We start from the raw sequence: 14079 nt of genomic DNA, 5'->3' as shown, positions 1-14079 counted from the left end.
TATATTCTGCTGTTGTAGAGTGACATTCTATAAATGTGGACTAAATCCAGTTGGTTGATGGTGTTGTTGAGTTCTATATCTTGCTGGTTTTCTTTATCTTTTTCTTTTTTTAGGTCTTGCTGATTTTCTATTTGTTCTATGAACTACTGAGAGTGGAGTGCTGACATCTCTAATTGTATATTTGTCTGTTTTTTTTTTTTCAGTTCTGTCAATTTTTGCTTTATATATTTTGAAAATCTATTGTTTGGTGCATACACATTTAGGACCGTATTTCCTCTTGGTGAATTGACCCTTTTGTCATTATGTTATATCCCTCATCCCAAGTAAATGTTTTTGCTCAGATACCTACTTTGATATTGATATATCTACTCCAGTTTTATTTTAATTAGTGTTTGCATGATTTATCTTTTTCTATCCTTCTCCTTTTGAACCTACCTGTATTATATTTGAAATGAGATACTTGTGTTTTTATTCATTCAGACAATCTTTGTTTTTAAATTTTTGTTTTGGGAACACATATATCTTATATAATAGTTGATTTTTTAAAATGTATGTCTACTATTTGTTTCTTGTTTATTCTGTTTTTCATTCCTCTGGTTACCCTTTCTTGCCTTTTTTTTTGAATTATTTAAATTTTTAATTTATTATGTTTTTTTCTACATTTCTCTGTATAGTTTTTTTAGTGGTTGCTATCAAGATAATGTTAGTTATACATCACTTTGTGCAGTATACAGAATCAACATTTTACGACTTTCAAAGTTAGCACCATAGAGTCAATTTACCCTCCCTAGTTGATATTGTAGTTTTTTAATATAAGGTATTACGTCTACATACAGTGAAACCACTATCACACACTGTTGCTATTTTTGCCCTCAACCATCAAACATATTTTAAAGAACTGGAGAGAAGTAGAAGTTTATAATATATACCCAGCTATCTACCATGTCTCTTGAATTTTTTTCATTCCACATTTTCCAAGTTTCCTTCTTGGATCATTTCCCTTTTGTCTTAAAAACTACCTTTAGCATTTCTTTTAAAACAGGTCTGCTGACAATGAATTTTCTTTGTTTTCATTTGAGAGTGTCTTTATTTCACTTTCATTCATGAAGGTATTTTCACTGGATATAGAATTCTGGGCTGAGGGTTCTTTTCCTTCAGAGCTTTAAAAAATACTGTTTCATTCCCTTCTTCTTTCACAATTCCTCATGAGAAATCTACAGTCATTCAAATCATCATTTTCCTTTGTTCCCCATAAGTAATGCATCATCTGTCTTTGTCATCATATAAGATTTTGTCTTTGTCTTTAGGTTTCAGCAGTTTTATTATTAAGTGTCTTGGCGTGGATTTCTTTTTTTTTTAACTTTTAATTTTATACAGTTGATTAACAATGTTGTGTTAGTTTCACGTGTACAGCAAAGTGATTCAGTTATACATATACATGTATCTATTATTTTTCAAATTCTTTTCCCATCTAGGTTGTCACATAATATTGAGCAGAGTTCCCTGTGCTATAAGTAGGCCCTTGTTGGTTATCCATTTTAAATACAGCAGTGTGTACATGTCAATCCCAAACTCCCTAACTATCCCTTCCCCCCACCCTTCCCCCCTGGTAACCATAAGTTTGTTCTCTAAGTCTGTGAGTCTGTTTCTGTTTTGTAAATAAGTTCATTTGTATAATTTTTTTTTTAGATTCTGCATATAAGTGATATTATACAATATTTCACTTTCTCTGTCTGACTTACTTCACTCAGTATGACAATCTATAGGTCCATCCATGTTGCTGCAAATGGCATTATTTCATTCTTTTTAATGGCTGAGTAATATTCCATTGTATATACATACCACAACTTCTTTATCCATTCCTCTGTTGATGGACATTTAGGTTGCTTCTATGTCTTGACTACTGTAAACAGTGCTGCAATGAACATTGGGGTGCATGTATCCTTTCAGACCATGTTTTTCCCTGGATATATGCCCAGGAGTGGGATTGTTGTATCATATGGTACCTCTATTTTTAGGTTTTTAAGGAACCTCCATACTGTTCTCCGTAGTGGCTGTACCAATTTACATTCTCATCCACAGTGTAGGAGAGTTCCCTTCTCTCCACACCCACTCCAACATTTATTGTTTGTGGATTTTTTGATGATAGCTATTCTGACTGGTGTAAGGTGATATCTCAATGTAATTTTGATTTGCATTCCTCTAATAATTAGCGATGTTGAATATCTTTTCATGTGCCTCTTGGCCATCTGTATGTCTTCTATGGAGAAATGTCTATTTAGGTCTTCTGACCATTTTTTTGATTGGGTTCGTTGTTTTGATGATATTAAGCTGCATGAGCTATTTGTAAATTTTGGAGACTAATCCCTTGTCAGTCACATCATTTTGCAAATATTTTCTCCCATTCTGTGTGTTGTCTTTCCGTTTTGTTTATGGTTTCCTTTGCTGTGCAAAAGCTTTTGAGTTGAGTTAGGTCCCATTTGTTTATTTTTATTTTTTTTTTAATTTCCATTACCCTAGGAGACAGATTGAAAAAGATATTGCTGCAGTTTATGTCAGAGAGTGTTCTGCCTGTTTTCCTCTAAGAGTTTCATAGTGTCAGGTCTCACATTTAGGTCTTTAAACCATTTTGAGGTTATTTTTGTGTATGGTGTTAAAGAATGTTCTAATTTCTTTTTTTTTTTTTTTTTTTTTTACATGTAGCTAGCTGTCCAGTTTTCCCAGCATCTGGCATGGATTTCTTTGGGTTTATCCTGTTTGGGGTTTTCAAATCACTGAGCTTTTCAAATCTGTATGCCTTTGACAAAATTTAGGAAATTTTTAGCCATTAGTTTTGCAAATATTTTTTGTTGCAATAGACTGTTTATCATCTCCTTCTAGGAGTCATGACACATTACACCTTTTGGAATTGTTTCAGAGATTCCTGAAGCTTTGTTCATTTCTTTTCACTCTTTTTTGTTTTTTCCTTCTTTTGTTAGGACTAGATAATTTCTACTGATATATCTTCAAGTTCACTCACACATTTTTCTGCCATCTCAATATTGCTACTGACCTTATTCAGTGAAATATTTCACCCTCTCACTGTGGAAGATAGTACATATATTTTTCCGTTCTAAAACTTCTGTGTGGTTCCTTTTTCCATTTTGTTTCTTTGCTGATATTTTCTATTGTCCATTTGTTTCCAAAGTATTCATCCTTACTTCTTGGAGCATTTTCATCATAGCTGCTTTAGAAGTCTTTGTCTGATAATTTCAACATCTCCGTCATCTCGGAATTAGTGTCTGTAGATTGTCTTTTCTATTTGAATTGGAACGTTACAGGTTTTTGTATGCCAAGTAATTTTGATTGCATCCTGGCCATTTTGAATAGAATGTTAAGAGACTCTAGGTCTTGTTTAAATCCTATGAAAAATGTTGATATTCTTGTTTTAGCACACAATCAACCCAGTTGGGTTCAGGCCAAAAATTCTGACTGCCTTTCTATGTCTAATGTCTAATGGTCTGTTAGACATTCTTATGCTATATCTTATTTTATGTTCTATATTTTATACCCTTTTAATTCTCTCTGTGCATTAATCTGGATACTTTTTATTCACCTCTTCTGGTTTACTAGTCCACTGTTCTGCTGATTCTAGATAGTTCCTCAATCCATCTATCTAATTCTCAATTTCAGTCTTAACTTCCCTCCTCCCCTCAGTTCTAGGATTTTTATTGAAGTCTTCTGCGTGGGTTCCAGCTCTCTGTTAAAATTACTTGTTATTTTTTGAACTTTTATTTTATTTTTTTAAATTAATTTATTTTATTTTATTAATTAATTAATTTTTTTAAGCCCCCTGCGTGGGGGCTTTTCTCTGGTTGTGGTGAGTGGGGGCTACTCTTCGTTGCAGTGCATGGGCTTCTCACTGTGGTGGCTTCTCTTGTTGTGGAGCACGGGCTCTAGGCATGCGGGCTTCAGTAGTTGTGGCACACGGGCTCAGTGGTTGTGGCTCGCGGGCTCTAGAATGCAGGCTCAGTAGTTGTGGCACACGGGCTTAGTTGCTCCGTGACAAGTGGGATCTTCCTGGACCAGGGCTCGAACCCATGTCCCCTGCAATGGCAGGCGGATTCTTAACCACTGTGCCACCAGGGAAGCCCTGAACTTTTAAATTTCAGTTATTTTGCAGTCCTCAGATAAATCAAAACTCTAAATTACTTGTGGGTCTATTTCTATTTCCTGTTAATTTGCTTACTGGGTTTTTGTTTGTTTGTTTGTTTTGTAGCTTTTAGATTTGATGCTAGATATAAATAGATGAAAATTTGTAGAGACCCTGAATGAAATTATGTTCCTCCAAGGAGGGTCGAGTTTTCTTTTGGCTTGCAAATAGAGTACCTATGACTCACTTTGATCCTGTCAAGAGTTGGTTTTAGACTACTGGGGCTGCCCTGTTTCAGTTTTGCCCTAGCTCATGGAGTGTAGTCCTTATTCCCAAGGTAAGGGGAAGAAGAACAAAAGAAGAGCTCCTCTTTCAATTGTGAAGGATATTTTCACTGATTGTAGAATTCAGTGTGAACCATCTTTTCTTTTCAGCATTTTAAAGATGCTGCTTCACTGTCTTCTGGCTTCCATTATTGCTAGTGAAAAGTCAGTTGTAATGCATATTCTTGTTCCTCTATATTTAATGTATCTTTTCCCTCTGGCTGCTTTAGAGATTTTTCTCCCCCTTTTTGATTTTAAACTGTTTGATCATGATGTATGTAGGTGTGATATGCTTTGTATTTATTTTGCTTGGCGTTTTTTGACCATCTTGGGTCTGTAAATTGATGTGTTCTATCATATTGGACAAATTTGGTGCAGTATATCTTCAAATATTTTTGTCACTTTTTCTGTCCTTTCTTTCTGGAACTTCACTTGCACATGTATTTAAACTGCTTGGTCTTGTCCTGCAGATACCTAATGTTACATTTCTTTAATTGTCAATATCTTTTCTTTCTGTTTTTCAGATTATATAACTTCTATCTTTAAGTTTATTGTCCCTTTCTCCTGCCAATTCCATTCCATTGTTATGCCCATTCAGGGAATTTTTCATTTCAGATATTGTACTTTTGGTTCTAGATTTTCATTTGTTTCTAATGGCTTTCATTTCTCCACTGAGATTCTCCATTTAGTTGTTCATTGTGACCTTTAAATACTTGAACATAGTTATAAGAGTTATGCTAAAATTTATTTCCTGGTAGTTCCTCCAAATGAGCCATCTCAAAGTCATTTTCTTTTGACTGCTTTCTCTTAAGTATGGATCACATTTTTTCTGGTTTTTCACTTGCCTATTAATTTTTTATTGTATGCTTGACATTGTAAATGATACAACATTATCTTCCTTCAATGGGTGTTGGTTTTACCCTTGTAAATTCCCCTTGGCCTGTCTGATTTGTTTTTATTCTTTGTTACTGCATGTGATATGAGGAAACAAAATTTTGAATTTTAAATTTTGTTCTAAGACACGCTTTTTATACTAAGGTATGACCCTTAAAGGATGCCTTTCTGGCATCTCAAGTGAATGCCTGAAGTGTTTAATGAGGTCTCTCTACCCCACTGAGCTGGAACTCCAACGTCTCTCAACACTGCATGACATGCAGAAAGCAATTTCTGCTAGGCGTTACAGAGTCTTCTCATGGCTATATTCAGCCCAGCTCTTGACCAAGGACACATGGTGAATCACCATGTAGACTTTTGGGACCCTCTCTTTCACAGCTACCTATTTTCAGATATTCTACCCTGCCAATTTCAGCTGCTTCAGCAGCCCAGCCCTCTAATCCCTCTATCCTTAACTAAGACTACTGCTCTGTTTCCACTTTCTTGCACCCCCAAAAAAGTGCCCTTCAGCAGAAAAATCAGGACAGTTATGGGATAGTTGTGGAGCACACCTCAGGTGTTTTCCATCTGTCAAAGATCATAGCTGTGTGCTGCCTATTACCCAATGCCTGAAAAGATTTGCCTTATCATTTTGTCCAGTCTTATATTTTTTTTTTCAGTAGGAGAACAAGTCACGTACCTATTACTTTCTCATGGCTGGAAGCAAGTCTTTGGTGCACATTAATTTAAATGCACACTGAGATTTAAATCATTGATATTAGAACTTTTTATAAAATCAATTTTTGACAAAGATTAGCTAAGAATGTGCTTAATAAAAATTGTAGGAGTGACTAAAGGGGAAAGGGGGCAATGCCTTTAAGGGCATTGAAAACACACTTCAAATTTCAAACAATCTATATTGTTATGTATATGATACTCTTAGTTGGATAGACTTAGCAAGTAAAAAAGTTTTAATGATATATATTATTTTTATTTGATATATTACCTATGTTATATATATGATACTACTAGATTTAGAAAGTTATATATATATATTTTTTTTCTTTCCCATTGTTGACCTTTTGTTAATACACAATGTTCTTTCTTAAGGTCATTGATTCTAAGTTGGAAATACTAGACCTTTGAATCACTGGTTAGTGAGTAGCTAAATTAGGAGTCACTGTGTTAGGAAGAAGCCAGCTCAGACTGAAACACAAATGACTATTTGGTTGAAGAAGTAACTGTCCATTTGTAAAGGGTGGAGATGGTTTGGTAGTAAATTAGTTCTCTCTCTGCCCTGGGAGATTAGACAAACAATGGATCTAACTAAGAAAATAGACTGACTCATTTGGCTACAATGCTATAGTAAAGTTACAAGCAAACTAACATTAATATCCAGAAAGAGAATTGGGTTCCATATGCTGTAAATGAATTTTACAGTCAATTCAATGAGAATTCTCATTGAAGAAACCAAAAATCAGATATTAAATTCGTAGATCTAAAGGCACTCTGAACCCTGTCTTTCCTAATTCATCTGCTATAGCAAGGCTATAGTCATGTGCAATTTACTTAAATATTTATCAACTCTTCCTTAGGATGGTAGTTTTTATTGGAAGAGAAGTGAGGTTTGTAATAACTTTCTTTCCACTTCATTTTCTTGAGCATTTCCCAACTTCTTCTAGTAGTGAACACTCTATCTTCAAAGTGCACAGGTACAGATGAGGAGGGAGGAAAGTCAGACTTGTTGGGCAGGAGGCGAAGCTGTACAGGGCTAATAGTGGGTCATAAGTGAATAGGGGTGGAGAACGTGAGAGAAATGGAATCACAGATCTGGACGGGACAAGTCACGTGTTCCAGACTGCCTCTAGACAGGTCGGGAAGGAGTGTTTGGGTGGACCTTTTTCACATCTGGATTTAGTTTCTCTTGAACTTTTTCAGCAGTTGCCATTCACCAAGGCTGATTTCTTGTCTGCAAGTCATGAGGTACTTCTCCTGCCCTAGGATAAAGTACTTTGGAGTGGATTTAATTAGTTTTGGGGATGGTCCTGTTCTTATTCCAGGAGGTCTGTTTCAGGTTTAGGTCATTCCATTGGCCTCATCAACAACTGAAGGGCAGATCTCCTGGCCACTCAATAATCCCCTGGGCGGAGAGGAAAGGCCTCTAAGCTGATAGTCATACTCCATGTATTTCTAACTCCCCTCAGCTGGGAGAACATGATGTGCTGAGGTGGGTGGAGCTTGGAGTTGAGGAGCTTTTTAGGTAGTTTCAGGTCTCATTGTCCATGAGAGAAGCATATAGCTGCCTACCTTTCCCAACATACACATCCACATCCCTACTTTATTCACTGGTAGAAGTGGAGAGACTGTGGACGAAGGGGTATGGAAATGAATTTTAACTTACTCTTCTGCTTCACCCAGGGAGGAGGTTTATGAGCGTAAGCACAGAGGTTAATGAGATATTTCTTGCTCTTTGATGCCCATCACATCACTCGCCCCGTCTCCCCCTAACCTCCTATCCCCCAACACACACACACACACACACACACACACACACACACACGAGCCTGTGCACGCACTGTGAGCAGAAACACAACCCCCACCTCCCCTGCCCCTCCCTCCCTCCCGGCACAGACTGATCAGAACTTCCCCTGGGTCGCGGCCCAGCGATATGGAGCGGCCCTGGCGCGGAGCCCTGCTCTTCCCGAGTCGTGGGTGGCGCGGTACTTGTTTCCCTCCCCTCCCTTTCCGGACCCAAACGGGGATGTATCTGGGTCAGCCTGGGAGGGGCCGGACCTGCCAGGGACCAGCGGCGGCGGGGGGGCGGGGGTGGCGATGACAGCATTTTTCAGGTTTTTGGCGTTTCTGAGATTCGCCCCGTCCAGCTTCTCACCGCGCTCGCGCCTAGCGAGGGCAGATGCTCCGGCCAGTCTCGGCTCTAGGAGAGGGTGGGGTGAGAGCCGGTCTTTCCTATCTGGACGGCCACCCCTTCACGCCCTGCGAACAATGCAGCGCCCACCCCACCCCCAACACGCACACACATTCCCCATTCCCCAAGGCACGCTCCGCGGGCGGGCGGCGGGTTCCTCCGCCCCAGGAAAAGAGCAATGGAACAGTTCACGGCCGCCGCGAGTTCCTGGTCTTCCTTCCTTTCCGGTGATAAACGGCGGGGCTACAAGCCAGTTGCTGCTCAAGATGCTCCACCCGCGGGCTCAAGCCTGTCTCTCTTGGCCCTGCGGGGGCCCAGATCAGGACCGATAGTCCCTTGACCTCCGCAAGGCGCAAAGGCTGAGCGCCAGGACGGCAAGAGGCGCGACCGGTGCTGGGGCGCAGACCCTCGGCGGGCTCCTGCTGCCTCAGTTCCTCCCTGCATGATCTTTTGCGCTCTACAGCGCCGTGGAGGAGCTGGGTGTGCGTAAACACCGCATCTTCCCCAGACGTTTTGGCCGAGGACGCCTGGGTGAGGTCCGGAGGGTCAGGGACCTTCCCGTTTCCCCTCCCTTGGGGCTCTGTATATAAGCCCAGCACCGAGGAATCAAGGCCACAGGTCTTCACTTCCCTGAGGCCTGAACCCTCCCTCCCCAACCTTGCCCTGCTTAGCTCCAGATTTACGAGGGCTTGCTCTTCCTTTCGGTATTAGGAAGAGAAGCGGAGGGATGAGTTGAAAATCATCCTTGGATTCTTGCCTCCTGTACACAGCTGTATCCCTATCCTCTCCCTCCTTTCCCCACATTGCCCGCTCGGGGACTTATGTTTGCCGGAGGGTAGCCTCGCCTATCCGGAGCGCTCGGTCCTGTGGCGGGGCACCCACTGATGCTCTTTGGCCCGGAGCTTCCCGAAAGGTGCCTGCCTCCGCGGGTGCTCGAGGCCACGCAGAGGTGCTTCTCCCTCCCCGCATCACCTCACCCACAGACCTCTTTTGCCATCATTTCATCCACCCTTATATAAAACCGCGCGACCCACCCCCCACAACCCCCGCCATCCTACCCGGCGCAGCGCCCCCTCCCTTGGCTGCGCCTGGGCGGGCGGGCGGGCGGGGAGCTGAAGGGACCGGGGCGCGCGGGAGGCGCGCAGAGCTCTCCGGCAGCCCGCGCTTGCCGCGCCTGGGGAATTGGCTGTGGGCGAGGCGGCCCCGGCTGGCCTTTATCGCTCGCCCCGCTGGTCGCTTGAAACTTTATCAGCGAGTCTCGCCACTCGCCGCAGACGCGAGCGGGGGGCGGGGGCGCGGCAAGGCGCCGGCGGCCGTGACGAGGCGCTCCCGGCGCTGAGCGCTTCTGCTCCGGGCACGCATGGCGCCCGCACACGGAGTCTGACCTGATGCGGACGCAAGGGGGTTAATATGAACGCCTGTCTCGGTGGAATCTGGCTCTGGCTCCCTCTGCTCTTGACCTGGCTCAGCCCTGAGGTCAGCTCTTCATGGTGGTAAGTGCACGCGCACGGGCGCCGGGGTATTTTGGGGATGGGAGTGGAGACCGCAGTGGCCACATAGACCCTTCCCGGCGGCGCTTCCCCGCGGCCGCGGCAGTCACGGCTTCCGACCCGAACCCCAGCTGCTGCCCTCTCCTATCGCCCCTTCGATTTTCCTTGGAAGCCCATTCCAGCTTCGACAACTTCAACACCCCCCCTCCCCCCCCTCCATTCCCCCTCAACTGAGAGCTCTGATGGTCGGTGTATTTGGATACAGCTGAGCGACAGCAAAATCGGGATCTTTGAGACAAGCGCTAGCCGGGTCTCTCGCTCTACTAGCACAGACGTGTGCGCGCGCGCGCGCGCGTGTGTATGGGGGGGTGAACTTACCTCCAAAACTACTATCGTCCCCCCATGCTCCCCCTCCCCCCCAAAAACCCTCAAGATAAAAACTGACGGGCCAGTTCCGGTGGGCAGGAGCGGTAGAACCCAAAGCGTGTGATTTTGCCTTCTTTCCCGTCCTTCCACATTCCTAGTGCTTCACCCCAGTGGGGCGGAAGAACATTTTGCTGCCTCCAGGTAGAGACTACCGCCTTAATACGAAGCTCCAGAGGCCGGGGGCTCTAAGATGTCAGTTCGAAACCACAGTCACCCCAAAGAGTAACTTTGCTGCTGTCCTTTATACGTGGATCTTCGATTTATTCTGCATAGTGAAGGAACGTTGAAACGTTAACAGGTCTTAGCATCCTTAAAAGTTCCAAAGGGAGAGGCTCTCCCCACCCAGAAACTCATCTCCATCTCCTTCATCTTGAGAAGAGATAGAGTTGAGAGCTCTTTAACGTTCTCGCACCTAAAAACTTCCGAACTGATACTTAAAACACTGATTCAGAAAGACCTGTTATCTGTTATGATGTGCTGTTTTTTTAAAAGAATCTGGCAAAAGTAAGGCGTCTCAGCCAAATGAGACACTGGAGCAGGGAACTTTAGGAAGACACGAGCCCTTCAAAGGAGCAAGGCAAAGAAAGCATTGATGAGAAAAGGGGTTCAATTCCTTCCTAAGCCACTTTGAACAGAAAGGCGTTTAGCCTTGACATTGCTGACATAGATCAAAGATTGATTTATCAGAGTGACCGTTTTTCAATAAAATGACTATTTCTGTTTCCATGGGTGTATAAACATTATTTATTGCCCAGGCTTTTTGTCACATTGTCTCTCAGCTGTCACTTAAATATATTTTTGGGGAGTCACAGCTGTAATGATTTTATGATCATATAAAATAATGAAAATACAAGAAAAAGACATTCTCCTTGTTTGATCGCTTCAAAAGACACCTATGGCAGCTTGGGTTATATAAAAGGTACCTTTCTAAACATTTCACAACTAATAGAGAACATCTGGGTAGAGATGATGATGTAATTTTTTGTTAAAGTTTCTTCTCAAAAGTACTTTATGGAGCTATAACACTGTTTGATTCTTCCAAACATTTAGTGTCCTTAATAACAATAGAAAGATTTTTTTCCAAAGGTTCTCTATAAAAGCCAAAAAGAGCTGGAAAATGGAAATATTTAACGGATTCTTTAGTAGAAAAAGAATGGCATGCCTGTGCAGAGAGTATAACATCAGATACCGGCAGGTGTTGATTAGACAGATACAGACAGTTTAAGACACTTAAACATTAGATCAAATAAATGGGAGTGAGGAGCTTCTAAAGGTCAGCTTCCTCCAAAGCCAAGTCCAGACACATTGTGTGTTGAAATCAGAGTCTTCTTGGAAGACGTCTTCCAAAAACATGTTGCCCCTTCCCCCCTCATCCCATTCCCCAGCTGCAGACCTTGCCTCTCCCACCCTGCCCAGAGCATCATCTGGTGGCCTCGGCTTCATGTCCAAGAAACAGTCAGCACTCCGTTTTGGGGTGGCTTCTACCGGATCACTCACCATGCCTGCTGTGCCGCTTCTCCAGTGAACTAAAGTTAAATAACCTTTGCCTTCTAATATCCCCCAAAGGATTGGAATTCGTATTTGAAATGCTGCTTTGAGCTCTTCCCTCTCCTGGGAAACACCGTGTGAGGCCTCGCTGTTCTGTGCTCTCCCCCGTGTTGGTCCTTCCCAGGTACATGAGAGCTACAGGTGGCTCCTCCAGGGTGATGTGTGACAATGTGCCAGGCTTGGTGAGCCGCCAGCGGCAGCTGTGCCACCGACACCCGGACGTGATGCGTGCCATCGGCCTGGGCGTGGCCGAGTGGACAGCAGAGTGCCAGCACCAGTTCCGCCAGCACCGCTGGAACTGCAACACCCTGGACAGGGATCACGGCCTCTTCGGCAGGGTCCTGCTTCGAAGTAAGTCTCCCGCCTTCTCGCAGCTCACGGGCTCTACCCTCACATACACACACCCTTATTTGGTCTTCAAAGTCCCTGCTCATCTTGTCTGGCATGCTATTCAGTCAGGAGCTTGTTCTGTTGGGTGGCATTTGTCCCGTTTTACAGACAAGGACTCGAGAAATCAAGAAACTTGTCTAAAGTTTTGGAGGAGGATGTAGTGCCCCAGGCTGGTGTCTTTTTATTCTTGGCTCTGTCCATCCATGTCATGTCACAACCCTGCCTGTCCCTCCAGGTTCAGATTTTGTCTCTAGAAGAAAGGACGCAGCAGCCACAGAGCGCTTTTGACTTTTTAACTCTTCTTTCTGGGACTTGAAACTTCCAGAAGGAAAAGAGCAGAAGATTGGGATAGAATGCCCAAATCTTTTATTGGCCATAGATGGTCATTATTACAATAACAAGTCAGTGTTATTAAGAAGCAGAGACAAATCTCTGCTCACCACCTTTGACCTCCCATTCGGCTACTCAGCTTCGGGTCACTCTGTTTCTAAATTAAACATTTTTTTCAGTAAACTGTAAATTCTGTAAGGCAGGAACTCATCTGCTTTCCCTGCACCTTACTTGGTACCTTGTGTGTTGTAGGCATCACTCATTCATTGAATGGTTGAATGAATGGATGGATGAACTTGTAGCGAGTGCCTGTTCTCCAGGTACATTTTAAGCAGAAGGATATTTATGGAGGGTAGGGGTGGGAACCATGAATACACAGAGGTAGACCTTGGAGATATTGCAGGTTTGGTTCCAGATCACCACAATAAAGCAAGTCACACGAATTTTTTTGGTTTCCCAATGCATATAAAAGTTATGTTTATACTATGCTGTAGTCTATTAACTGTTGAAAAAACAATGTACATACCTTAATTTAAAAATACTTTATTGCTAAAAAATGGTAACCATCATTTGACAATGCAGGTTGCCACAAAGCTTCAGTTTGTAAAAAACAATATCTGTGAAGCGCAATAAAGTGCAATAAAATGGGGTATGCCTGTGGTTTCTTCCTTTTCTTTTTTTTTAGAAAGCACATTGAACATTATCTAATTACATAATAAACTTCTTAAAAGTTCTGAATGTGGAAAGTAGCTTACTAACTTGTACACAATCAGAGAAAATTAACTGAAAATCAGATCTTATTTTCAAAACATCCCCATCCCTTAACCTGGTCCTAGCAGCATTCTCCAAGAAGTAGCACATCCCATTTGCTACTGGGAAATCTTACTGAAAACACAACAGTTTATGTGCGAACCCCAGAAACAGGAAACTTTCCACTTGTTTTTGCCCACCTCCCCCTCCCAATCCTAAGAAAATCATTCGGGCTGTGCACTTGGTAATGCTTAACAGAGGGTGTTTCTATCAGGTAATCATCACAGCCCTAGGGTTTTATGAGTCCAAATGCATAGCTGAATGTCTCCCCCAAGGGCGTAGTACTCTCACTCTTAGTGTATCCCTGAAGTTAATTTACTGCTATATTCTGCAATTTTATTCTCTGGTTTAAGAACTATATTCTTCCGCATTCCTTTTGGAGTTTTGATATGACATCACAAAATTTTTGAAAGGATAATAATAAATTTCAGCTACATGAAATTTTAAGACTTCACCTAGATTAACTCACCAGTGAATCAATTAAAGTGCTGGACCTTATCAAAGAGAGTTTGCAAATATCTGGCACAATAAATCTTTGCATATATTAGGTACAGGCTCTTGGTGTTAAAGATGTATCAGGATTTTTCCTTTTCAAAGGTCTCACAACCATTTTCCAATGATTACAAATTAAGTGTACTTCTCATTTATAAAATGATCACCTATAGAGTCTGTCTATGAAAATCCATTAAGATGTCTCCATATTGAAAAAAAAAAACCCTTTTGATAACAAATCAAAGGAGGCAAGTTTGACCACTGATTCTAGAGAGTGTATCTGCCAAAGCTGGAGATTCATTCAACTTAATCTTGGCAATGTTTGTTTCTTCAGAGCTG

At 42.3% G+C, this 14079-nt stretch overlaps 1 protein-coding gene across 2 annotated transcripts in view; it reads left to right on the top strand.

Moving 5' to 3' along the window:
* The first annotated feature begins 8284 nt into the window (after nt 1-8284).
* Nucleotides 8285-14079, top strand: part of WNT2 (Wnt family member 2) — a 44735-nt gene continuing 38940 nt past the window's right edge. For both annotated transcript variants that reach the window (XM_068549355.1, XM_068549356.1), the window contains exons 1-2: nt 8285-9747; nt 11843-12069. In XM_068549355.1, the coding sequence (XP_068405456.1) occupies nt 9665-9747; nt 11843-12069 (310 nt within the window). In that variant the 5' untranslated portion in view covers nt 8285-9664. The remainder of the gene's footprint in view (nt 9748-11842; nt 12070-14079) is intronic.

Source organism: Eschrichtius robustus, chromosome 8 (assembly GCF_028021215.1).
Source record: "Eschrichtius robustus isolate mEscRob2 chromosome 8, mEscRob2.pri, whole genome shotgun sequence".
NCBI classification, from domain to species: domain Eukaryota; kingdom Metazoa; phylum Chordata; class Mammalia; order Artiodactyla; family Eschrichtiidae; genus Eschrichtius; species Eschrichtius robustus.
This window is presented reverse-complemented; position numbering and strand designations above follow the sequence as displayed.